This window comes from Balearica regulorum, chromosome 20 (genome assembly GCF_011004875.1).
Source record: "Balearica regulorum gibbericeps isolate bBalReg1 chromosome 20, bBalReg1.pri, whole genome shotgun sequence".
NCBI lineage: Eukaryota > Metazoa > Chordata > Aves > Gruiformes > Gruidae > Balearica > Balearica regulorum.
Window position 1 is genome coordinate 5,184,078 of NC_046203.1, and position 26,320 is coordinate 5,210,397.

The window sequence follows — 26,320 nt, forward strand, 5'->3', positions numbered from 1 at the left end:
ACACGGTTTTTCACAACCGTTGCTTTCTGAAAGGGTTGTTTATGGGCCGTTATTCCCAGAAAGCTGGAGTCCCTGCTGCGAGGACAAATGCAGAGAGATTAGGTCGTGCTAATCCTCCCCTCGGATCCTTTAGACACCATTGCCACCATATGGTCAGTTTGGTCGGGGCTTCCCACAGCCGGTGCTGCTCACACCTACGTGCTGCGGACGTACGAAATCCATAGGGTGTTACAAAGCGCGTTCAGTAGCAGCCGTCCTGCGGCAGGGAGATGGCTAAAGATCTACCTGTGCAAAGCAGCACCGAGATGAGTGTCAGCTGTCCCTGCTTAGGGAGAGAGCCCTTAGAGCTGTTATCCCCAACCTGCCGCCGCCTTCTTCACTCTCGTGGTGCGCTGAGGAACAGGATTATGCATGTGTTTACAGATGGTGCCTCTAAATCTCTGGCGATAGAGTATTTGCTGACTTTAAACAAAGCAAAACCGAAACAAAAAACCCCTAAATTTCTGTTACTTTTTTTTTCTTTTTCTTGCCAGATGCAGCCAGTTGATCTCTTGGGCATCACAATCAAAACCCTTGCAGAAATCGAAAAGGAGGTAGGTAGCCATTCAGGCACTAAGCAAAAGCGTCGCGAGAGTGGCATTCACTTCGTTGTAAGATCCCTTCCCTTATGGAAAAGGCCTCTTGTCTTTCTCGAGTCACTGCTGGTGGATAAAGTCAACACGAGGTCAAACAGGCAGCTCAGAATTAGGGATGTCCTCTGTGATCTGTGCCGGGTGAAGATGCTTTAGGTGTTGAATCTAATGGTGAAGTCTGCTGCCCTCTGTTTAATTCCAGATGTCTGTCTGTCTTAACCTTTCTTTTTCATTTATGAACAAAACATGTTACAAGCAGCACACTGTTTGTGTTAGGTTGCCTCTTGCATCTCAAGGAAGCAAATGAACTTGACTGAGCGATGTCAGGTAAACTACTTCATCATTTTTCGGTTTAATGGTGCTGGCAACTTGTTACTAGGAAAACCGGGCTGCACTTTCTGTGAGTGTGCACCTTCCAGGAGCTCAGGGCAGAGACAGCCATCAAACTGAGGGTGGTCTCGTGTTCCCGAAGGAGCATTTTGGCACATGCGTGACTTGGGCTGCACGGTGCCGAGGAGCCGCCGGTCTGCAAGGGCTGCCCCTCAGCTGAAGTCTCGGAAAACTGTCTCAGCAGCACGTGCTTCTTCGCGGGCACCATCGGTCACAAACGTCATCTCTTGTGCCGACCAGCTGGGTTAAAGGCAGAGAGTAAGAAGATGGCGTAGCAAAACTTCCAGACTCCTCATGGCTTCTCTACTTTTTGAGTTGTGAGTCCAAGTTCCTAAATCCACCCTCTTCTCCTGCCCAGAAGCTTTGACTGAGTATGAAAAGAAGGTGGTCTGTTGCCGGGGCTCTCCAAGCACCTGGCAGGCCAGGGGAGCAGTGACGGTGACTCTGAAGATGCTGCCCGACACGGGCAATCGCTGGCAGAAGCACTCACTGCCTCGGGCGCTGCGGTCCTGCAGCATGGCACGGGTGCGGTGCCTCTGTTTGGGACTGCCTGCATCTGTCAGAGGGCCCCACGCGTTGGATTTGCTTCTGCAGCCCTCTGCGTGTTGCCTGGTCCGGGAGAGGTCTTGGCAGCTCGGGGTGTTGCCTGGAGGGGTGGGCTGTGCAGCCCTCCCCCGTGCCCCGTGCAGGGCAGCGGAATGCGGAGACACCGGCACCGGAGTGATTTGTGCGGCCTTGGATTAAAGGTTGATACCTGTCGGCTCTCCCCACACCCTCCTGTTCCGTTACAGGCTGTGTACATTACAGAGTAATGAAAAGTATAATTATGCAGCCCATATTCCTTGATGAAGCATCTTGTCTGCACATAGATAGCTACGCATATAAATATTGTGAATTTCTGCATGGCTTTATTTCCCTTGCAAGCAATAGCACCATTACAGCAAATCTGGATTTCCAGAGCAGCGAGAACATTTTCCCTGGAGCTAGATGCCTTGCAAAAAATATTCCCAAAGAATTCCAAGAGTTATTGTTCTCTGTCGCCACATTTGCAGACGTACGCACCCATCCTCCGAGCTGCGAGGCGAGCCGAATGAAAGGACTCCACCCTTTCAGGAAAAGTGGTGAAAGTAGGCACAAATCCTGTACTGCACGCTCAGGCTGCACCTTAAGTCAGCGTGTCGTTGCAGCAGGACTGCACCGCCGTGCCCCAAGGAGCATGTGAAGAAGTGGTGCATGAAGAGGGTGAAGCCCAGCGAAGGCGGGTTTAAGCTGTGGGTGCTGTTCGCCCACGGCTGTTTTGGTGGACGTTGGGGCTGAAGGGAGCAGAACCCCAGCAGTGCCGCTGCTGGCTCTCCCCGCGGGGCTGCAGGGGTTTGTCCTCGCTGGCCCTGCCCGTCCGGGGCAGGGGAACGTCACCAAGCGGGCGTCTCGGCAGGCGAGGCGGCTCTGTACGGTGCAGAGCGGTGCAGGCGGCAGCGAAGGCACCGGAACCGTTCGTGGCTCGGGCGGCAGCGGGTGCTGCTGCGCCACGTGGCTGTCAGCAGCGTGGTCAGCCGTCGGGCTGCCGTGGGCCTGCCGCGCTCGCGGGGTGCTGGCGGAGTGCACCCCGTCTTTGTTTTAGCTTGGCGTTGAGAAAAAGTCTGGAGAGAGTCTAATTAGTAAAGTGAGCATCTAATATTAATCATTCCTTTTAACCTGACAAGGAAGGCAGTTCATTTAACCACTTAATTGCTACAAGTTTTCATGGGCTGCTCTTTGCAAATATATTTAATGGAGAAGTTGTAAATCTAAAAGAGCTTAAAATTTTAATTTTATACAGAAATATTTTTCCTTGTTCTCATGTTTGTAGTCAATTCTCCAGAGCGTAGTCACATGAAATGTTCTTTAAATGAACATATTTGCTAACTGGCATGATTTCAGTTTTTAAAACATTGGTTCCAGCAATTAGGCATTTTTTTCAGTTCCCAAATGACTAGAGAAATTCGTCTTGATTATAATTGCTCTTAGCCACGCATATCTAATTTGTGTCTTTTTAAGTGTTAATTAGTAAACAGTTTGAGCTGACATCTTTATGTGTTTGCGTGTTGAAAAATGAGGCTTATTGCTTATTTAGCTTGGGGCTGGTACCGCTAGCTGTGACATCATGACATTGAGGTAAAATTAATGAAGACGTGTTTGCCAATTAAAAGGCAGTCTTGAGAAAGACGGCTCCTTGACACATCCCCTCGCACAGTTTCCCCGCGATGCGAGCGAAGTGTGCGCTGCACGGGGCTCTGCGGCGTCGTGTGGAGGGAGCTGCCGGTTCCGCGGCGTCGCCCGGAGCCCGGCCCGGTTCTCGCGGCGGCAAAGAGCCGGTGGCGGCGGGGGCACGCGCCGCGGTCCCCGCGCGCCCTCTGCCGGCCGCGCGCCTCCCCGCAGAGCCCGCAACCCCCCGCCCCCCCCCCCCCCGCAGCCCCCCGTTCCCCTCCCGTTCCCCCCGCAGCTCCCCCCCCCCCGCCCCGCCCCCGGCTCCTCCCGTGCCCCCGGCTCGGCCCCCCCCCCCCCGCCTCAGTTTCCCCTCTCAGCCCAGGGAGGGGAGGGCTGCGCTGCTCTGCGGGACGGAGCGTGTTTTCGGGAGGAGCTGGCACCTCCGGGCTGGAGCGTCGGTGGCCTCGCTCACATGGCTGCTGGGCACGCCGGGATGGAGAGGAGGTTTCGGCGTTGGAGCAGAGAAGGCCAAGCCTACGTCTGCTGGGAACTGGCAGGAGGAGCAGGTCAGCTCGTCTCTCTCCACAAGAAGCACACGGCCCTCACACAGCTCCGAGGGGTCTCGGCACCGTGGACAAGCCCGCGGCAGCCCTGGCACAGCCAGCCTGTCCGGCACTGTGATTCCATCCCCACACACGTGGCTGGGGTCAGGCACCAGCAAAGGCGCTGAGTTCCCGGTGACATCTCATTGTCCGCGTGTCCCGTGCCCCAGGCTGGCTGAGAGGAGTGGTGACAAATGAGCCCGGCCCAAAGGAACGTGGGAACATCTTGGTGACATCCCAGGAGCCACGAACGGGACACTGGGAGACGTGGGGGAGGACAGTCCATACGTGGAGCCGTTACAATGAGTGTGCCAGGGTGGTGTGCCGCTCCTGCCCAAGCAGCCCCCGGCAGCCCCAGCGTATCACTCCAGTCGCACCACTCGATCACTCGCAATGGGAGAGCCACCGCAGCCCCGGCCTCTCCTGGGGGTGCCATGGCACGGCAAGGGGCCACAGCACCGTCCAGAGCGGCCTGGGGCTGTCAGGGTGCGGCCCACGGTGTGCCACGAGATGGCACTGCTACGGCACGCTCCACGCGCGCTGCGGTGCCCAGGCCCGCTCGGCTGCATCCAGCCGGCAGTAGGGACATCCCTCAGCTGCAGGGATGTCCATCGGCTGCAGGCACATCCCTTGGGCTGCAGCAGCCTCCGGCCAGCTGCAGGGATATCTGTCAGGTGCAGGGTCTTGTATATAGGAATTTTCACCCACCTTGCCAATCCAGAAATGTTAATTATGATGATACTATCTTGTGTAAATGAGGCCTGCAAAGGGGAACTTCTCTGACTAGCCGCCTTATGCGCAGGATGAGTGTGGTCATGTTGTGTTAAAGCTGGGGTTTAGGGGATGGGGGTGAATCCTACCGGGGACGGTTACCGACGTGGGGTCAGGCGGTGCCAGCCGGCTCACCCGGCATGGTCCTGCCTGGGGCAGGGGGGACGAGATCACGGCTCAGGGTGCTGCCAGGCCCAATTCTTATCTCGTTCTTCTGCGTGTTGTAATGTCCCACCCCAGGCACAGGCCAGGGAGCGTGGCTGCATGGCTACATGGCTGTGTGGCCGCACGCCCTGGCCCAGGCTGCTGTCAAGCGGTGCCCCACGGTTCCCTCTGTCTCGCTTTGCCCTGCAGTACGACTACAGCTTCCGGACGGAGCAGAGCGCGGCGGCCCGCCTGCCGCCCAGCCCCACCAGGTGCCCACCCGTCCCGCAGTCCTGAGAGGGGCCGCCGGCGCTGGAGCAGGCGTGTGCGTGCATACTACTGAGCGGGACGTGGCACCGGGGCCGTCCCGGCAGACCTCCGCTCATCCGGCCATCGCCGCCCGCCCTGCACTGCACCACCTCTTCTTGCACACGCTGCTCCACGCGTTGGGACTGCGCAACCCTTTGGCAGCTGTCCCCCCCCTGCCCCACGCTGCTGCGGACGCCTCTGCACGTGAGTACGTGACTGGGAGCCTGACGGCAGCCCCTTGGTGGTCCCCAATTTGTAACCCCTGCTGCAGGACAGTCACAAACTGCTGCAAACAACAAGCCATGAGCTTGCAGACCATCAAGAAATGCTCAGCAGCGAGCCCTGAAAGTAAGAAAAAGTAAAAGATACGGCTGGTTAATCCACAAGCCCCTGGGCATCCCGCATCCTGGGCTGGCCCGGAGCTGCTGATGGGCTCTCAACACCTCGTGGCAGGAGGCCCCTGCGGTGCTCAGTCCGGCGGGCAGCACCAAGCTGCGGCGGATGCCCTGTCTGCCTCTGCCGAGGTACAGGCACGCAGCAGCTCTGCTGCGGCCGGGATGAACCCCAGACTGTGGTCACTTGTTTTTGCTGTCGGCTGGCAGAGCCGGGGTCGTGTGCTCGGAGCTGCCTGGGACCCTCTCCGCTGGCACTGGCAAGGCGGGGGGGCACAGAAAGCACAAGCTGCACTGCAGTTACCAAGGTGAAGCACCTCCGCTTTGCACAGGGTGTCTGTGTGTCCGTCAGGACCCAGAGCGATAAACGTCCTGTATTTCTTTCCGGGCTGGATGCTGGCTGCAGCCCAGGCAGAGCCAGCCCAGCAGCTCCCGCTGACCCCTGGCCGAGCTGCCCATGGAGCAGGGGCCCTGCTGACAACGTGGATGCTGTCACCTGCCCATCACTTCGGACACTTTTCTCATATTTGCCCCGCTAGCTGCTAAAACAAGAGATGTGCCTGTTCCCTTGTGCACGCACAGGGAAGCACTGAACTCTGACGTAGTGCAGGATGAGAGTGGGATGCATTAAACCCTGACCTCAGCCTCCTTGTGATCGCTGACCTTAGCTCGCTCCCGAGTCAAATGCATGTCTTGGAGAAGTCTGTTGCTGTAATAAGTTATTTAGAAGTGCCCATCTGACTCTGTGCTGCTTTTTCAAGTTTCTGCTGTAGAACAAAAACTACATCATGGCAGCAAAATGGCAATTTTTAAGTAAGTGTTAAAACGTACAACTTTTTATATTGTAAAATACTGATTACCTAACCCTGTTGAAATGCAATTGCCATAGTAACAAATAACAGTATTGCCGCTCTCAGTCTGGGTCATACGTATGCCCTGACCTGCTTTGCACTGCTTTTGATTAATCTTGCGTTTTCTAGTTGGACAGAATGGTGACTAACAGTAGGTTTTGTACTGTCAGCTTGTATTTTTTATTTGTACATATGTAAAATATTTCTTGTCCAAAGATTCATTTCTGGTTTTAAGGCACCATACCGTATTGCTGGGATAATGAGCACAAAATACCGTAACATTCAGGACAGACTGATTCCAAGTCTTTGCTTCAACTTCTTCCAATCAGGTAAATCATTTTCTAAAACTGCCTCTGTAAAGCAAGGCTGTGCGATTGGGAAGCAAAGGCCGATTCGGTTGCAGATGTGTCCTATTTGGGCAAAAGAATTAAAGCTATGCCACTTGCACCAGCTCTGGAGGTTTGGGTGACCCCCCTGGAAGTGCTCCTTTACTTGGAGGTTGCAGCACCATTTTTAGTTCTTATTTATCCTGCAGGAAAGCAAAGCCAGACCTCACTGCCAAGCTTCACAAAGGCTAGATTGATGATGCCGACATCGACAAATGAACATACCATGGCAGCCTGGTCATTCGGCTCAGGTTCACTTGAAGTTCAAATCCACTCCATGCTGTAGTACTATGCCCATCTCATCTATCTTTTGTCTTTCTATTTTTCTGCTTGTAATTTGTTCTGTAGTTTTCTGTGGCATCTGTTTATAGCTTCTCCTGCGGCTTAGTGGACACTGCAGGTAGGTAGAAGCTGTCTGCAGCGGTGCGGCGCTCATAGCTTTGGGATGAGGGAGCTGCAGAGAGCTGACCTTCCCTCTTACTGGGGTGGAGCGAGGGCTGCGGGCTGGTGCAGAGCAGCCAGTGCAGAGTCTGCAGAGCTCCAGGGGCCGTTCCTGCCGCTGGGAGATGGGGAGACAGCTGCCAGGAGCCCCGTCTTCCCATGCTGAGGGCAGGGCCAACTCTGCAGCAGCTGGAGCGCTCGGTGAGGAGCAGGTTTGGATTGCTGCCGAGCCTCGCATTCGGTGGGGCACGTCTTGGTGTGTCTTGGAAAAACGGGGACATAGCTCCGAGTGCCTTCCTGTGAGATTTAGCTTAGGTAAAATTGGTGCCATAGTATTTATAGCAACAGTTACGTTTGCTCAGCTGCCGTAGAGATTGCGAGCTCAGCTTTCTTTTCAGTGACCTACAAGAAACACTGGATGGCTCAAAACGCTGACAGGACATGCAGCTGGGACAGACGTCTAAGAAATCTTCAGGATATATTTGTATAGTTGGTTCTTATTCTTCCCTCTCTCACACTGGGCTAGCAAAGCTGCTTCAGGGCTGCATCTGCAAAGAAACTTGAGAGATTAGTTTGATCTTCACAGTGTGTTTCTGCACTGTGGCACTGCAAGGATACCCTCTACTGAAAGCATGAATAGTGCAATGCAGTTCTTGTGGTACAAATGCAAAAGAGGTGTTTTGAGCAAAGAGCTACAGCTGCTGAGAGCCAGCTGAGCTCTCAGACCTGCTAACCGAAGGCTGGAAAACTGGGCATTGCCGAAGGGGAGAGGGCTGAGAGCCAGCGCTTGGAAGCACAGAGTGACACACGGTGCAGGGTGGTTGACTGTACGTGTCGTCTTTTCAGTCCACCGATTATAGAAAGCTTTTTTATTGCACCTCTGAATTCCCAAGATCTTGGGCAGCAGGTCAGCATTTCCACAGGCAGGTTTTATTTGCTGTTCCGTACCTTTTGTACTGAGAGCAACTCATTGCAAGGCTGGTCCTTGCATCCTCGCAGCAAGTCCTCCCCGTTGGCATGTGCCATAGCCAGTACCAGCATCCCTCTGCATCTTCCTCCCTCCCTGATCAAAAGGCAACTGTGGTAGCATTGGTCCAGGCAATAAACCTTCGGGGAGCCTGATGTTGATGTTGTCTGACTGTGGAGAAGCCTGGAGCATAAAGGGAGGGGATGAGTCAGTGGAAAGCATCAGAAGTGGATTTGCAGAGCTTTACCAGATGTGCTTGGCTACTTGCCTCTATTTCAAGAACAAAACTAGTCTCTAGGTAGCTTAATCTTGTGGCTGATGGAGAAATTAGTTTGCCAAATTATCGTATGTCTGCGACAGAGACAGAAAAGCAGCAGTGAGGGGTTTGCTTACTGTAAAATACACCTTCTGATGTGAATTAGTAGTGACGCACTGCCTCCTGGATTTCTCACGGCAAAGAGCAGGTAGTGTGCCGAGATGACTCGTGGGCCGTCCAGGCCAGGCTGTGCTGTCTAATATGTTAACGATGGAAAGGCAAGAAATTAGTCCAGACAGTAATGTAGAGTGTGAACTTTGTGATAAAATTCAAGTGTGGACAGTCGTAGCAGGTGCCTTCCCTGTGGGAGCATCTCGTAGCTGTAGTTACATAGGAATAAACTTTGTCAAACTTTTCCTTGGACTGTCACTGAGTTTGCCCGCGGTGTTCGTAGGAGAGGATCCCCGCGAGCCTCCTGTGTAGTACGAGGTTGTTGGTAGTCTGTAGCTTTGGGCTTGTTTGGTTTCACACCCGTCCCTGCCCCCACCGGTTTCCTGAGTTCTTCCAACCGAACCCGCACACCGCAGAGCCTGGAGAGCATCCCGGCGAGGGCACGGCACGTCCCATGCTGGCGTGCGTCCGCAGGTCTGCGCACCTCCTCTGCACGGGGGCCCTAAAAGTCTCCCTGGGGGAGGGAAAATGGGATGCGGCGCCTTTGGAGCTGGCCAGTCCCACGCTGGCCTTCGCCTCCCCACTGCCCTCGGGCGACACGGGGTCCGTCTGCCCCGTTCTGCCCGCTGGCCGCTCTCCCAGAGCAGCCCCGGGGCCTGGCCGGGCTGGCAGCGGGCACGTCCCGTGGGTGCCGGCAGAGCAGCTCACCAGAGAGCCGTTCCCACTCCTGAAGGGCACGCGCGTCTCACCGCATTCAAATAATTACCTCAGCCTTCGAGCCTTGACAAACAGACGGGAATCTCTCCCGGCAGTGGGGCAGCCGAGCGGTGTCGGCGTGAGTTATCCTGAGCCATAAAACTCTGGCAGCGTTGCAGTAGGGAGGGTGCTCCTCTGCTCGTGAAAAAGCTCAGTAAGGTGCTGCTCAATTCATTCAGTACAGGGAAACCAAACAGTTTGGATATTCTGGTTGTTTATTGTGAAATTGTTTCCTAACAGCAACAGTTTTAAATGTCATAATGCAAATGGAAGAGAGCAACCTTTTATGCAGTTGCAAAGTGGTTTTTTAAGATGCTATGCATTTTGTTGGGTTATTGAAAGTGAATTTACTGTGCATTAATCTTATGAATGTTACTACGTTTTATATTTATTTTAGATGACCCTCCTGTATTTTACAAAGGGAAGTTTCATTGTGTGATAACTTAGTCTGTATTCTTAATATAATTTGTTAAATAAAACTTGTTTTAACCAGTTTATTCTCTGTGTTTTGTGTTTTAAATTTGGAGTTTAAGCAGCTTAAAACGGCGCAGCTCTGACGGGCGGGAGCGGAAAGGGACGTCCCTTGGGACCAGCCACTCTTGTCCCTCTGCGCCACCATTGCATTGACTTCTTCGGGTCCCAAACCCGGATGTTTTGAAAGTAGTTAAAAACATCAGGAGGATTAAAACATGAGTCAGTGCTTATTCTGAACTGAGCTGCTGGGTAGCGGTTGTAGCTGTGGCACCTGGAACCGCTTCTGCTTCCCGACGTAATCACAAGTTCTCCTGGTACAGGTAACGCTGCCTGCAGTGGCCTTGGGCCTTGCACCCTGACAGCGTTCGTTAAGGAATGAGAATGGCGCGGGGTCAGCCTTACACACCGCGAGGGCACAGAGCCGGGTTTGTCGCCCCGTGGGTGTTCCCAGTGGTGTCCTGCAGAGGTGGGGTTCTGCCTTCACATCTCCGATCTGTTTTTGGAAGAAAATACCAAATCGTTGCTAATGACAGTCCTCGGATTTGAGAGTCTCAGTAAAGAACAGGGATTGCAGGCTTTAACGTGAGATACTCGCTTGGAAAGGTGCTTTTTCCTCTGCCAGAGCTGAGCAGATTGCCATTTGCTTCTGCTTGGGGCTGACGGGGACTTTTGGAGCAGCTGTGGTGGGACGTGAGGGCCGAGACCAGAGACACCTTTTCCTCTGCTCTCGAGCTGCCCAGGAAGGCGAAGGACGCCGCAAAAGATGAGACCTGGCTTCAGGCACAGGAGGAATAACGAAACGGGAGCAGAGGCATCCTTGGAGTCCGGACCAGGGGCTGCGAAGCCTCCGAGGAGGAGCAGCAAACAGCGGTGACTGCTGCGGTGCTGGCCGGTCTCTGGGCTGACTGGAGCAGCTACAGTCTGCTCGTGGATCTGAAGGGGCAGCTTCAGAGGTGACAGCATGATCCCCCTGCAGGTAATTTGCTTTTGTTTGTGTTTTTTTGTCCTTGGAAATTAGATATAAAAAGCCTTGGAAAATCTGTCCAAAATGTTTCTCTCGAAAGGTATGCTGCAAAGTCAAAACACAGAAGTCAAAATAGCTCAACGTAAGTGTTTTCTGGAACGTAAGGGACCGCACGTGACATCTACACTGCCACGCAGGCCACGTCCCAAATGCATGTGGCAATAAGTGTGTCACTACAGTAAATGATGGCAACGTCGGTGAAACAACTTGTTTCTCCTCTATAGAGATTAACAACTTTAGTCACCCACAATTATCAACTGCAAAATTTGCGTTGTGTGTAATTATGAGGAGGTCAAGTTAAAGTCATGGAGTCGGCCTCGCAGCTTGGAAGCACGAGCGCAGGCTTGACTCATCAGCACAGGCTTTCTTTAAATTAACTGGTTTTAACGTGTGCGCACTTGTGCGTGGCCAGTGCTTCCCCAGGCTTTTCTGTACAGACGTGCTTCGCCGTGCCGGGGATGGCAGTGCTGCCGCAGCTCGGGGCGGTGATGGCTCTGGCCAGCAGCTCCTGGCATTGCAGCCGCAGCAGCAAGGGACTTCTGCAGTCACGTGCAGCAGGTGACAGTAGCGTGCAGTGTGACAGCAGTGTGCTGCTTGCATGGAGCTGCACGATACCTCCCTGGCCCCCCGGGCCCCCGGCTGCTGCCTGCTCCACCGCACAGTGACCTGGCCGCAGGCATGGCTTCCGGGGAGGCCTTTCTCGCCCAGCGGCCGCCCGGGCAGCCGTTCTCTGGTGCAGCGTTTCAGCTCAGAGCTGACGCGCTGGGGATAGAGGCAGAGCCGTTCCCATCGGGCTCGGGCAGGCGGCCACAGGGGTCTGAGCTGCGGTGGGCCGGCATCGCTGCGGGCAGGCTGGTACCTGTGCGGCTGGTGCCAGCGAGCCCCCGCGGGGGAAATGGGCTTCTCAACTAGGGAGAGGATAATACCACACCACTAAAACGGGAAATTGTTATTCTTTGTGCTAAATTACTCTTCTGAACTTGACCCAAGCTGGTGGTGCACAATACGACCTCTGGCATCTTCTCTCACCCCAGCCAATATTTCTGTCTCGCTTATTTTGAGTGGTCTTTGAATTAAAGGAGATTAATACCCAAGTTCCCGACATTCTCTTCAGGCACATGTTTTTATAACCTCCTTTTGAAAGTGAGTACCACTTGTTCCACCAAAACCTAAGAAACTGCATCTTGGAGCTGCTGTGGGAGCCGTCACCGGCACCTGATTGAATATCCCGGCCGGGGAGGAGGCGGCGCGGGGGGGACGTAAACCAGAGTGGGCCCGTCCCGCATGCCGGCTCACGTCTTCCCGTGCCGGAGTGTGGTGGGCAGGCATGCGAGCTGCCTCGGAGCCATCGCTGAGCGGGTGATGCCTGCGAACATCAAAGCCACTTCTGCCTAATTAGCTGTTGCCACTGGACGTGGGCTCTGTTCTGTGGCACGGGAAGCCGCGTGGGGCTGCGCAACCGCTGCCTGGAAATACGGCCGAGCTTCCAGGCGTGTCTGCCGGGGAGGACCCTCGTCGTCCAACCCTTGTTTTTGTTTGTGGTGGGACCCTCTCATACAGTGTGAGCTGCCCTTCCTCCCGCTGGTGGTGAGTGGCACTCCTCCCCCCGTGAGGCCTCTGGGATCACTCTGCTGTTGAAATACTCCAGACTTTACCAAAATCCCAGGATTTCTGCTCAGCCTCTGATCTTCGCATTTCCTAATTCAGCTGCTCAGAATTTTGGGGTAATTATTGAATGTTAAAAACAATAGATTAATTCTTCACCAAATCTTTCTGTCACTTCTGCAGCATTTCTTCTGAAACAGCCGTAATCTAAAGAGTTGCTGTTACTGGTGGTGATGGGCTGGAAGGGGGTCTCCGTCCTTGGAGCAACAGCGATGCTCAAAGCCTGGGGAAGTGAAGGCATCCTCCTCCCTCTTCCCTGCCTCCTGCAAGGAGACATCCCGGCCTACCCCTCCAGGCATCGTGTGGCACTTTGGCCGGAGGTGTTGTGCTCGCTGACCAAAGCTGGAGCGTGGGCGTTGTGTTCAAAAGCACGGCTTGGCGGGGATGATAAAAACAGAGAGAAAGAAAACCCAGAGCCTCACCTGCCGCATCCCTTGGTGCCATCCCAGGCCAGGCCAGTGCCTGAACAGAATTTCCTTTTGTTATGAAAACATAAATCTCCATCCATTGAACCATCTTTTCCCCCTCAGCTAGAACAATATTCTCCGATATTTCAGTTCCTTCTCCTGCGTTTGTCCCTTGTTGGACAAACTAAACTTAAATTTGTCTGCAAAGGGTTTTTTGATGCAAGCGGAGAACTCAGCTGTGCCGAGAGGGGCATCGCCATGAGCCCTGCGCAGGGTCTCAGCCGGTGCGGAGGCCTGGGAGGGTGACAGCACCGGCCCCCCCCGGCCATCAGCTTGTCCAGGCACTCGGCGTTGGCTCAGTGCGGCCCCTCCGCGTTGCACCAACGGTCCCGGGTACCTCAGGGACCGACCCGCCTGCCCCGGAGGGTCCCTAGGCGCAGGCGTAGGGTGAGACCGGAGCTGCTTTACGTTGTCCATCATTCATGGAATTTGTTTTCTAAGGAAAATTCCTTATTTCTTCTGCTTTGCTTAGTCCTCCCGGCACCGGGAGCAGCCGTTTGTCTCCGGCGAGGTGTCTCCTGGCCATTCCTGCCCCAAGGAAATCCTCCTTTTGTCAAAGGGGAAGCAGCAGGCGCAAGGGCTGGAAGGAGCCGGCCGCGGTCCCTGCGGCGTTAGACGTTGTGTCAGGCTTTGTGTGCCTGTGGCTTTGGTGGTGGTGTTTGTTTTCTTTTCTCCTCTCCCTCCTACAGCTTTAAAAATTAACTTGCCTGGGGAGTTTCTCAAAATCTTTTCCTTTCTCTGAAATGATGGATAAGCCATGTAACTGATTGTCATGGCCCTGGAGAGGATAAACATCTTCTGCAGTTTAAAATCAAACCTCCTCACTCCTTGGTTAATAAGTGTTGAAAGAAGCATAAATAGAAATAACACAGGATTTCCATGACTAACAAGATGACCACATCAGTGAATGTTGTTTGGGGTTAAAAATGACTCAGCTTTTGCTTCCCTAGGGGAAGATGTTTTATCCCAGCGCAGGAAAGGCTGCCAGGAGCACTTTGAAGGTCTGGCAAAGTCGATGTAGCCTGGATTGTGAACTGGGAAGTGTTTGAATGCATAGTTAAAAAAAAAGTCCTAAACTCCACTCCATGTGTGCAGATTTCTCGAAGATAAAGGAGCCCACAGCTTTATCCAGCTTGTGCTGACTCTTTTCTTTTCAAAAGCCTTTTCAGATGTTTTCACTTTTCTGCTTGCTTTGTTGAAAGATGTAAAAATTTAAGACAACCACAAAGTAAACATTTCAAAACTTTCTATTCTGAAAATTAGTGACATTTTCAAAATCCCTTGAATTCCATTGCTGCATTATCAGAAACAAAGATGTTTGGGGTTTTTTTGATTGACAAATTTTCCAGGCAGGTTTTTGTTTATTGATAACCTTTATTTTATTTTTCAAAGAAAATAGATTTATTATTCAGTAGAAACACTAGATAAGTAGATGTCTTGTCAAAATAAAGCAGGTTTTCTTTATTAGAGTGAAATAGTAATGAACTCATCTGCTTCCAATATTTATAAAGAGTAGGGAAGGCCATTAATTCTACTGCTTGTGAATAAAACCATCTGTGATTTCTTTCCATTTGATGTGTTTTGGTTTTAATATACATTTTTCACAAATAAGTGCAGGGATTTTTTGTGAAAATGTCACATTCAGAATCTCATAAAGAAAGAACGCAAAGAGGGGGAAACGAAATGTTTTGTTAGCTAAGTAATTTCTCACCTTGCACAGAGAATAAAATTCATGCCAACTTTAACACATTAGGCGACAGAATTACATGTTCAGCTCTAATGCAATCCATGACATGTAACAAGGCAAATAGAGTATGTTTGGAAGTTTGTTTTCCTTTGGGAATCACACAGTACATTTAACCTAATCTGTCCTGACACTTGAATTATAACATTATGAGCTTCTTCAGGGAAGCAAAACGGTAGATGCCTCTTTTTAAAGCAAAGCAGAAGTTAATAAAATGGGCGACATGTCAAGGAGAAAAAGCCCGATCAAACCGTAGTGCAATTCTCTGGAGGAAACAGGTTCTAGGTTGGGTTTTTTCCACCAGAAAAGCTGGAAGTCTCGTGACATACTTCTACTGAGGGTGAAATTTGACCTCTAGAATTTTGCTCGATTAAACCAAAAACTGCGAGAATGCCCCAAGTGGGACCACTTTGTAGTTTGACTTGTGAGTGTTGGGTCTTAAATTAAACTGAGTATTCATCCAGCTGCTCTGCCAGGTATTATTTTACAGTCTTCCCACCAACTCATACGATGGAGACCGTGCCGTATCGTAGCTTTCCAAAATATACCTGTACACATAAAGGAGTGCTCTGCTGCTCGCTTGCCAATATGGCAATATGGCAAGCAATATGGGCTGCTGATAAAAAAAAAGTCCAAAGCAAACTCCAGGTAATCCTCTTGGAGGGGCTTTTACGGGAATAGCCCTTTAAATGCTATCTGCTCAGCTGAGAGCGTCCCAAAAAGGTTTGCTATAGTTACATATCCTAAGGGCCCAATGCGACATCCATCGTTCAACGGGACCCAAGCGCATCCTTAGGGGTTCCTCCAAAATGCACGCGAGTGAGTGAAGAAACCCGACATGAAATAACGCACGTCCCCACCCAAAGCCCAGAGCTCCTGGTGCTTCGGAGCAGGATTATCCCGGAGAGGGACAACCGATGCCAGGCGGTTTCCCACGCAGGCAGAGCGGGGACCCGCCAGCCGCTGCCCAGCGCTCCCCGCGGCTCCGAGCTGCCCTGCGTCAGCTGCCGCCGGCGGCACTTGTGCCGGTTGGCACCCAGGTGAGGCTTCGAGCGCGTGAGCCCCAGCGGGCAGGAGAAGCAATCGGTGTTGGGGAGTGCGATGTGAAGCCCTGGGCATTACGTTGGTGGTTCACGCGGTGATCGTAAACTGACCTGTGAACAAAATGTTGCTCTGAACCCCCGTGTCTTCCCTCTGTCCTCCAGTAACTGCAGCCGTGCGTTGGACAAAACCACAGCTTCCTTCATTTGTTTCTTTTTTTGCAGTTATAACTAAAATCTTGCTTTTCATAATGGGAAAAAGGCCTTTCTAGGAAGGGTTCGCCCCAGTCAGAGCTCTGGCAGTGCCTGGAGATCGGCTCCTGTGCCGCCCTTGCAGCTCCTCAGAGAAACCCCGCTGGCACCTGAGCAAAGGGGGCTCGGAGACCCGCACAGGGGACCCCCCCGTGCCTCATGGCCCATGCTGAAACATTTTCACTGGGACGTTTTTTCCCTGATTTTTTTTTTTATTTTATATTAGAGGATAATTAAAAAAATAAATACATTAAATCATAAGCAGAAATTCACTGTTGATCTTCAATGAAAAAAAAATAGCAAACCAGTTGTTTCTCCAGCCATTTGGAAAATGAAGGAGGGAGGGGAGAGACGGAGAGGGCTTTGCCCCAGCTCCTGGTGCTCTCCGAGGCGGCAGAGCTCCCCGGCAGCAGCAGCCCTGCCCGGTCCGGGGTTCGCGCTCCCCGGCGTTGCCTGCAGCTGCCAGGTCCTTGCTGCAGCGAAGACTAGAAGCAGGCAGGAGGAGGCTGTGCTCTGCTCTTAGGAGGGTTTTCACACCTACGTCACACGGGTGAGTCTGCCCACTGGTTTGCTTATAGTTTATAGTTTTATAATTTAAACTAATCTGGAATGGAACAATAAAGATAGTGATTGTCCAGAACAGATTTTTGACCAAATTGAAGTGCGCTGTCAGCTGGGCAAAGAGACAAGAGCGGGGTCGTGTCTTAGATTCGGCCAAGTTTGGGTGGGTTTGTGGCAGGTTTACCACTGGTCGCCCAGGGGACGGTGCTGGACGCGCCGTGGGCAGCTGAGCTGTTGGGGCATCAGCAGAAGAGGCTGGGGAGGGATGCGCTTCCTCGGTGATGGACCCACGAGCCTCTGTGGGTCTCCTCTCCTGTGACGGAGAGCACCAGAAGTATGGTGGGTTTAAAGGGTAACAAGGAAAATTCATAGCGGATATTAAGAAAACTCCCTAAAGGGAGGGCCCCTGGGAGGGCCACGTAGTTTCCATCATTAAGTCTTTGCTAAACACTCGCTGGGAGCAGCAGAGGTAAAGCTGAGGCTCTTTCGGGAGGGGAGTGCAGCAGTGCCCGACTCCACGTCCCTCCCTCCCTCCCTCCCTCGGCGCTGCCCTTCCTCTGGGAGCACACCAGTGGGCTGTTCCCACGGTCATGGCGAAGGTTTGGGATTTGGGTTGTTTGGGTTTGCTGGAAGCTGGGGGACGGTGCCTATAAAGTCACTGAAGTGTCAAGAAAACATGGAGCCCCAGAAGCCGATGTGCCGTAAGGTCATTTTAGGTCATTTCCCTGCCAGGGAAACGCTCCCAGCAGGAGTGCCTGAAAATAGTCATTCTTCAAAAAGTAGGCAAGAAGCCCGTTACTGCTATTGCCTGTAGCGTGTCCTGCAGCAGCACCTGAGGGCTTGGTCGGGAGGCGTCAGGGAACAAGCAGAGGGCACGAGGGGAGCAAGGGGAAGGAGAGGGGCACAGTAACTGCGACCGGGACAGCCCTTCTCCCGAGCTGCCTGCCCAGCCCGAACTGGGGGGGTGGTGGTGGGCCGAGCACGGGGTGTAGCGTGAATGCCACGGCAAGCTGCACTGCCTAAGGACCTAACGACAGCACACCAAAACTTGCTACTAAATTGGCCTCCTTTCTGGAACGCCACCTTTCTTACCTGTATAAAAGCCCACATGTACAATTCGCCTCCACCCCCAGACCACAAACAGCCTGATTCGCCCACGGCCACATGGCACAGCACCCACGGCAGAGTAACCCACGGCACAGCACCCACGGCACCGTAACCACCGTTTCCCTCCAACAGCAGGACCGGGCAGGATGGGTGCTGGAGGCAGCCCCGGGCTGGCAGCCGGCGCTGTGCGGTGCGGTGGCACGGCTGCCCGATGGCAACCCCTGCGGTGGGACGCCGCTGCGAAGCGCCCTGCCCGGCAAAAACCAAGAAGTACAGACTTCGGGGATGCATGAGAATCAATTTGTTTCACGAGCGCTGGAGGTAACGGAGGTGGTTTCCTGCAACTGACTTTTATCTGAATGACACAAAGATTTTCTGCTCTTCCCACCTACACCTAAAACTTTTCCCACAGCCTCCCAGCAGTGACCTGTCGCAGTCAGCAGAAGCCAGTTGATGGACTCAAAACCCTTAATGCAAACTTTTTGCCTGTTCTAACTCTAAATTCCTTTTTCTGCCCAAATGCCTACTTATATGAAACTTTTAGGAACTTAATTATCCTTGAGACTTCTACCTCTCTGTGAAATCTGGTTTAAATCAGTAAAGAAAAGAGTTCAAAGTTATTGGTCAGGACAGGCAGACAGACAAGCATACAGCGATCACAGGAACCTTGTTTTCATAGGAAACTAGATTAAAAAAATCCCACAGCAGTTACCAGCCCTTTCGGTGGCACCCCACCCCCTCGGTCTCGCGCAGGGCGATGCTCGGGGCGGGGGGCCGTGGAGCAGGCACGGCAGTCCGGGTTTATGCTCTTCGTAAAAGGGGAGGGAGAGGGAACAAAACCTGCCTCCTCCGGCCGGGCTTTGCTTGGGCGGTGACTGCGTGGCAGCAGCGATTCTGCAGCCTGTCTGCTTTTCCCAGCTGGATGCAGATTCATGACATCCCTGCTTTCTTTGGCATGCAAACCTGTACCTAATTTCTTCTGAAAAGGGCCCTGAGGAAGTCAGCAGATGTTATTATTAAAGCATTGAGTATCAGCAGCTCCTGAGATATTGTCTGTCCGTTAATGAGCTGATCAAACTGGGGAAAGCAAGGGGTTTCCCAACTTCTTATTAAGGAAAATAAGACCTCCAAGGTTAAAAGACTTCTTTTAAACTGCACCAAGTTTATAGGTTGCAAAATGTTCTTTAATCAGTTTATTCTTAGAAGGCCCTAACTGTCCAGGCACAGGAGTGGGCGTTATCTTAAATGGTCCCCGTAAGGAAACCTAGCAGCTCCATTTTGGTAGTGTTTGCTGGCATTTTTGCTTGCTAAGTAGTCTTCCTAACAAGCCAGTTCCGTGCAGTTTCTGTAATTCTTTTGTGAATATTTTTTGCATCACTGCCAGCAGCTCTGTCCCAAGACTTCTGCTGATTTGTGAATTACTATGTTTTGCTGTCTGAACGTTAAACTGATTTTCCTATCAATGCATTTGTATTCTCAGTTTGGCAAACCTTAAATCTTAGCTGTTTCCCAAGGCTGCAGGAGACACAAGATGCACAAGTGAGCAAGAAATGACCCTGAATTGAAAGTGTCCCCGCACCTCTCCTGTGCCCAAACTCCCTCTGAGCCTATTTCTGTATCTGGGGATGCACTAGATACTGCTCTCCCAAAAGCAACGGCTGATGGGGAACCCACTTTGTTGGCTTTTTTGTCTTAATCCCATAGTATCCAAAGTTTCCTTCGGGTTTTTCAGCTGCAGGGATGTTTAGAATTTGGACAACAGTGCTAATGAGATTAGAGTAAATTGGTAACAGCTAAAAATTTAGGAAAATCATTTATTTTTTCTGTAGTTCAGCAGAGGAGCATGACATGCCTTAATGATGCCTTACAACTAATATCACAGGAGGCAGGTCCAAAACCTGACTCAGATAAGCTGAGACAAACCCTTGTCTTGGGGAGCTTCATTATATCCAAAATGCAATTAGGTAAACAGCTACAGAGCAACAATCAGAAAAAGAGAATACAGAGAAGGCTCCTTGGTGCAAGCATGAAAGAAAAAAAAAAAAAAAAAGGCCAATCCCCACCGCAGTGCCCAGTATTCATCAGTCCCGATCCGCCCTCACCACGGGGAGCTCGTCTCATCACGGAGGGCGGGCAGCCTGCCCCATGCCCACAGGAGAGGCTCCTTGGTCCAGATGCTCATCAACACTTCCTTCTTGCTACGGGTCTCTGAGCTTCACATCCACATCTTGATTTATTTCAGCACGGACATATTTATACCATCTGATAAGCAGTGACTGCTATAAATATGTCTGTGCACTCCCTTTTGCTATGCACCAGTGAGGAAGGGGCATGTTGTGATAAATTGACCCTGAAATATAGTGTATGTACATGATTTTAAAGACAGAAAGGATTGGGTCAGTTTGGTGTCTCTCTGTTGTGGTTCAATTAGTTATTTTTAAAGGCGTCTGCTGAACTGTGGCTTCCAGGGAACATTTCTGACATTACCTATATTTTTAATCCTACCGTGTGTCACTTGGTGAAACTTTATGGACACTAATAAGCAAACAGGCCCTGAACTATGTCTTGGCATCAAAGCAGCACTATTCTTTCCCTCCTTTCCCAGCCCTCCGCACCTTCCCCTCCCGCTGGCAAAGGCAGGGATCTGTTGGCAGCCCGTGCTCCCTGCACCACCAACATGCAGTGATGGTGGGCTTTGCAGCAGGCAGCACACGGCGGCAGCGCCGTTCCTGCCCGTCCAGATTCAGGCTGCCCCGTGATGGGGACGCGAGAGGCGCAGGTGAACGGCCCGGAGCTCCCGCGCTGGCGGCATCCCCGGCGGTGCCCCAGCCAGCCTCCCCCCGGCTGCGTGCAGCAGGGGCTGGAGGACCAGCCCTGGCAGAAGTCCTTGGGCAAGGCTCCCCAGCTCAGCCAGCAGACCCGCTCCTCTGCCCTGGAAGGTCAGCGCTCGCCACGGGGATCCGCTGCTTCCTCAGCCGGGAGAGCAGCGTCCTGTGGGCAGCAAAGACCGGAGTCCACCAGCATTTCTCCATCCCCTGCTCTGAGACCTTCAAATAACCCACAGACAACCTTTCTAACCAAGAACATTGCACACATGTTTGTGGTCAGCAAGTGCCCTTTCTCTATCCTGGGTCATTTCTGATGTCTTCAAATGATAATGTGTAACAGAGAATTAATAAACCTGAAAAACATCAGTAGGAAAACAACCCCAACAATCTAGAGCTGGGTCTGTTTATGGAGGAGGATGAAGGGCACTGACACTCAACACACCCGGGAGTCCCACAGAAGCCAGTGTGACCACACGCAAAGAAAGTTAACCAGGTGCAAGCCGGCAAAGCCAGGCTCTCCGATGAACAATAAAAGGAGGGACCTGCCCAGAGCTCTCCTCCGGCAGAAAGGCTTTTTTCTATCATCTCTTGCAGGTGTGGAGCCAATTAGCAGCCATTTGCAGAATGGCTGTGTTAGAGTTGCTGCTGGCTGCATCTTCTTCCAAACTGTGAGTATCAGTTATATTCTCTAATCTTTCAGATGAAGTTTATGATTAGGCTGGAATCCTTCAGGAAGAGGCAAAGGCTGTGCTGGTTTGGGTTAGATTGTTTTGTTAAATCTCAAGAAAAACTGTTCTTCATTAAAGAATGTGAGTTGGTTTCTGGAGAAATGGCTGAAGACCTTTCCCCTTTCTGGTATCCAGAGTCTTGTGCATGTCTAAAGCTGAATTTATTTTCCATTTAAATATTTAAAGCTTGCCTTTCCTTTTGGTTTCATAAAACTTGAACTGAAATGGAGAGATGGCACATGCCGCAGGCTGTGGAACAGAAGCCAGGTTGGCCCTGGCTGTGTGAGCATTGGCCATACGGACACTTACGGTGTGCACGACCAGTAACTGAGTAGCCCAGGAAGGTTTGTCAAACAAGTGCTAGAAGAAGGATGTTTTCCCAAGGAATTCTGGAGGGCTGTTCATCTCTGCACAGGGCAGAGCAAGAAAACTCAGTAGATGGGTTAGGAAAGGTAAAGTGAGCTTTACTTCTTACTGTGTTTGGGAAGCTGGCTGCCTTTTCCCTGCTACGCAGTTGTTCGTTTGGTTCATGCTTGAATTGCATTTGAGTAGTGATGCTTCTGGGTATCCATAGCCAAATCATTTAACTCTTCAGGTGTGTATTTTCATTTTATTTTTAAAATGTCTTTCAACTTCCGCAGTGTTCCTTCTGTATTTCATCTTGGTGAGAGAGCCGTACCCGGCCAGACGAGCCGTGCGTGTGTTTGCGTAGCAAGAGATGGCCATTGCTGTTGTGTCATGCAAAACAAGCTGAGGACAGCGGTCCTTTGTGTAGCCTGTCACTATGCCATGAAATGAGTTACTACAGGCTGTGATGAGAACCGGGAGGGAAGGAGTTTACTGAGGGCTGATGGACACAGAAACCACCTGTGTCTTGGTTAAACTCCTTGGCTGTGGGGTGTCAAAAGAGCATCTATGGGATGCATCGCTCTGCTTCGGGTATTTGCTGCTGGCCAGTGTCAGAGTCTTGGTTGGACAACTCTTGCTTTGATGTCTCAGGTTTGCTATCAGGGTTTCCAGTAGCTGGTCACAGATTTTACATGGAAAGTTTTCCTGCAAACTTTGCATCCCTAAAGGTGCAGAGCAGGAGAGAGAAGTAGGAATATTGCTACTGCTGCGAGTATAGAAATGTCCTCCCTGTGACTGGCTGGAAGACAGACCTGGAAAGGTGGTGAGGCTGTCTTCCCACCTCGGTGCTGTCCGTGCCGTGGATGCGTGGTTAGAGCTGTCATGCAGCCGTGGCAGCTCCGGAGGGGAGAGAGCGGGTGATGCCACTGGAGCTGGGCACATCTGTCACGGGCACCAGGGCAGGTGCTGCCATGCCAGCCCAGGTTTGCGTGCCCCTCAAAATGGTGTGGTGGTGAAGGTTCCAGACATGAATTCACTACAAGGTGCTTTTTTTGCCAAAATAAACCTGAAAGGATTAAAGGGGCAATTCTGTGCTCTTCTGGTAAAACACACCACCCCGCATGTTGTTACGGTCGTGTGTATTTTGGTTAAGTCACCAAAACCTTAGAAAACACGAAAGCAAAGTAACCAAAAAGGACATTAGATACAGGCCTATTTCTGTATTCACAGAATTCCTTGGAAGAAGGAATTTTATGATTTAAAAGAAAATATATATGTATCAAGACACAGATTATTTTTTTCTTATCATAACACCAAAAGGAAACTAGTGCAACTTTTGGCAAATTAGAAACAGGCTTGAGTATTAGACTTTACATTGATGGTACTCGGGTATTAATCCATTAAAGTAATCAAAAGAGCTTAAATAAGAATCTGAAGGCTGCAATATATATGTCAATGAACAAGCTGTAAAACTTCCTGAAAAGGTGATTTCAAAGCCATATTGCCCAAGCTTGGCAAATTGCATATTTAATTATTTTGTCAGTCCCTCTTTCTACTCTAATCTTTTGGTGAAATACCTTTAGACATATGAAATCAGTTAAGATAATTAGGGTATGATGGAATTAGGTGTTACTTGATTTTTAAGAAAGATACCATCCTCTGCCTTGGTATAAAATGTGTGCAGACCCCAAAAGCTAGACTGTATTGTAATGTTTTCTTTTCTATAAAGATCAAAGGTCTCCAGCCCCTTTCAAGATGTTTGCAGAATTTGTTTCCTAATTATCCCACATTTACTTATTTGTGTGCTGGGACATCAGAGTTAACTCTTTGATTGTAAAGATGAGATGGGACCTTCATCCAGATGACTGCAGGCCAGCAAAAGCCTTGCATCTCTAAATTGTTTTTTAGATTACCTGGCTTCTCTAATTCCAACGTTCTGGTGCAGTTTAAGGCATGGCAGATGAGGTGTTGTGTTTGCTTTATTTTAATACCCCAGTCCTCTACAGCAAAGATTTGTTTTTCCTCAGTAAGAGTTTACACCTTCATTAATATCCTTTACAAGTTTACATACTCTTCGTAAGCAATAGTAAACTATTTAGTCTTTGATTTGTCTGGGAGTTGGAGCTGTTTTCACCAAACCTTTATGATCTTTCCATGATGTGGTGCCTGAGTTTCTTCAGGAGAAATTTCTATAAAAGTTTTGAAATTAGAATTTTTTGGCTCACTTCATTGACTTTATTTTCCCCCCATCTAGAGAGATATAAAAGACTGACAGGACACACCAGAAACGTGAAAACAGGCTGTAAGGTTTGCAGTTTCAGTTGTGAAGTTACAAAAATAAAGTTGATTAGAATAGCATGAAATCTATAAAATAAAAAGTAAAATGTTTATAGGGGAAGTCTAATATGAAACATTTTTAAACAATGTGTTTTATTTACTTTTTATACATTTCCTTTCTCATATTCTTTTGAACTTTTTTGAATCTTCTCATATGTTTCCTAATTACATTTGCCTCTATGACTCCTGTCTCTATTTTTTTTTCCTTAGTACTGAGGGGGCTGATTGTTTTTCTTGGTTTTTTTTTTTTTTCTTTGAAAAATCAAGATGCTACGTCAAGCTTTTCTGAGGGAATATTTAAAATGGCAGCCACCGGGATTCAGAAATCGCAGCTCTCAGGGCAGCCCGTGAGACGCATGGCTGAGATAACAAGTGAAGGAAGCACGCCCGTCTGCTTCGAGCTCTGATGGGCAAAGCCTGGGACCTGGCAGCATCTATAAATCCTCTCTCTTTGAAGATGATTGTTCCTACTATTTGACCCCTTTAAAAAGCAGCTCAGAGCTGCAGGAAACACAAGTTGCTGCTCTGGGCCCTGTCCCGTACAGCACAGCTGCCACCGCCGGCCCCGGTGCCTCTGCCCTTCATTCGCTCCGCGCAGAGCCGGGGTTGGGGGTTTTCCGGAGGGGCTGGCGGCGCTGGCACCCCCCTGCCTGCACCCTGCGATGCTCCTGGAGAGCTGCTGCCTGCCCGCTCCACTGGCCGGGGCTCCATGCAGGAGCGGGTGTTCCTGCAGGACGGGGATGCACGGAGCCCACTGGGGATGCTCGCCCTGCACCCATGGGGAATGGCCCCCGGTGCGGTGCAGCCCGGGGGCACATCCAGGAGCCGCTCGGGTGGAAGGAAATACCTGTGTGGCTGTTTCAGGAGGGAAAAACAGCTCAAATGCTGCTGACTGACAAGTATAAGTTGTTTTTTTCCTTTTACTGTTAAGTCCTACCAGACTACTTGTGGTTCAACGCACCACGCTGTGCCTCGCACTGAGCAGGGCTCGCTCGAAGCCTGTGAGGAAGAGGAGGGCTGTGAGCTCTGCTGCTCGCCACACTGTCCTCCAGCTCCTGGCCAAGGGTGGTGGGGGTCCCTGGCTCTTCTTCCGCTTAGACTAAGCGCCCACTGAGCATGACTGTGGTCCTGGGAGTCGTTGTTGCCTCTCTCTCAAGCAGGTTGGGGACAGCGGGGTCCCCCGAGCACCCCCTGCCACCCATCCTCTCCCAGGATGGGCTGGGACCACTGGCACAGGGATGCAGGCCACGGCTGCTCCTTCCCCAGCCCCATCGCCACCCTGTTCCCCAACACTGGTGGGCTCTCCTGGCTAAAAGCCCCCCAAAGCTGTCTCTCAGTGGCTCTCCCCACTCGGCCTGGCGAGCCTGAGACAGGCAGCGGTGCCCTGCACATGTCGGGGCGCGGAGGGAGCAGCCCTTGTGCCCGCAGCGCCCTGTGTTCCTTCCCGCAGCGCCGTCCCCAGCATCACCCGCTGCAGGAGACCCCCAAAGCCCCTCGGCATCCCCGCGGTGTGCCCCGTCTGCTCTCCCACAACACCCCCTGCACGCCGGGACCACCTCCTGCCTCCGCAGCCCGGTGCAATATTTTCTAATGAGCCCTCGTAGATGCCGTGCGTATAATTCATCAGCCTCCTTGGGCATGTGGTGTTTCGCAGGGGTCAGAGCCGAGGGCCTGGCTCCGGCAGAGCCCTCTGTGTGTGCACAGCCCCTTCGGGCTTAATGGGGCTGCGCACGAGTGACTTATGTGTTTAAATGCTTTCCTGATTTTTGCAGTGCTATTTTTCTTTGCCATCTTAGCTCAGGTGTGAGGTTACTTATTGTTTCTTTTTCCTCTGCCCCTTAAATTTGGGGAGATTTCCTTCAGAATTCGCTATCCTAGTCTTTGCTCTTAGTTTTTTTCATTCAGTTCTTTTTTTTTTCTACTATTTTTTCACACAAAACTCTAAATTTGTCTTTCACTCACTTTGACAGGAATAGTTTTCTTATAACTCAGTAATGAGTAAATTTACCTCCTCCCCCCAAGAAGTCAGGATTCATTTTGGTATTTTTTTTTGTTGTTCTTGACTTCAATAACATCACAGCTGAGTTTTTACATTATGTACCTGGTTCAGGAAGGGGCTGGTGAAAAGTAAATAATTTTTTTAATTAAACACACCCCTAAAATAGTTCTTGGATTCTTACAAATTTTTGCTGAACTTAAATGCTTCAGTCATTAATAAATATTTCAGGTGATGCTTTGTACTATGAAGCAAATGTCCTTCTGTTTGGGCTAGTCAAAACATTTAAGTTCTTAATAATCTTGCATGCAGTCATAGTTTTCAAAAATACCCAAATGTGAAATTAAAAATCATCTTAGGCGTTTCAGTGATAGTTCCATTAAAGGTCAAAAGGCCATCCTATGCACTTGGGTAAAATTTTTAAGTAAACTTGTGTTTTTAAGCGCCGGAGCTTTTGAAAGCTTGCCCCACGTTTCACCGAGGGGTGCGTGAGC

General features: G+C 51.0%; 1 protein-coding gene across 12 annotated transcripts in view; it reads left to right on the forward strand.

Annotated features, from left to right (window-relative positions):
- MVB12B (multivesicular body subunit 12B) overlaps nucleotides 1–13,996 on the forward strand; it is a 72,732-nt gene extending 58,736 nt beyond the window's left edge. For 5 of the 12 annotated variants that reach the window (XM_075772734.1, XM_075772735.1, XM_075772733.1 and 2 more), the window contains 2 exons: nucleotides 534–593; nucleotides 4,937–9,752. In XM_075772734.1, coding sequence (XP_075628849.1) covers nucleotides 534–593; nucleotides 4,937–5,023 — 147 coding nt within the window. In that variant the 3' untranslated portion in view covers nucleotides 5,024–9,752. Of the gene's footprint in view, nucleotides 1–533; nucleotides 594–4,936; nucleotides 9,753–13,835 lie in introns of those variants that run through there. The other 7 variants (XM_075772729.1, XM_075772727.1, XM_075772726.1 and 4 more) reach the window with 3 other exon arrangements.
- Nucleotides 13,997–26,320: the final 12,324 nt, after the last annotated feature.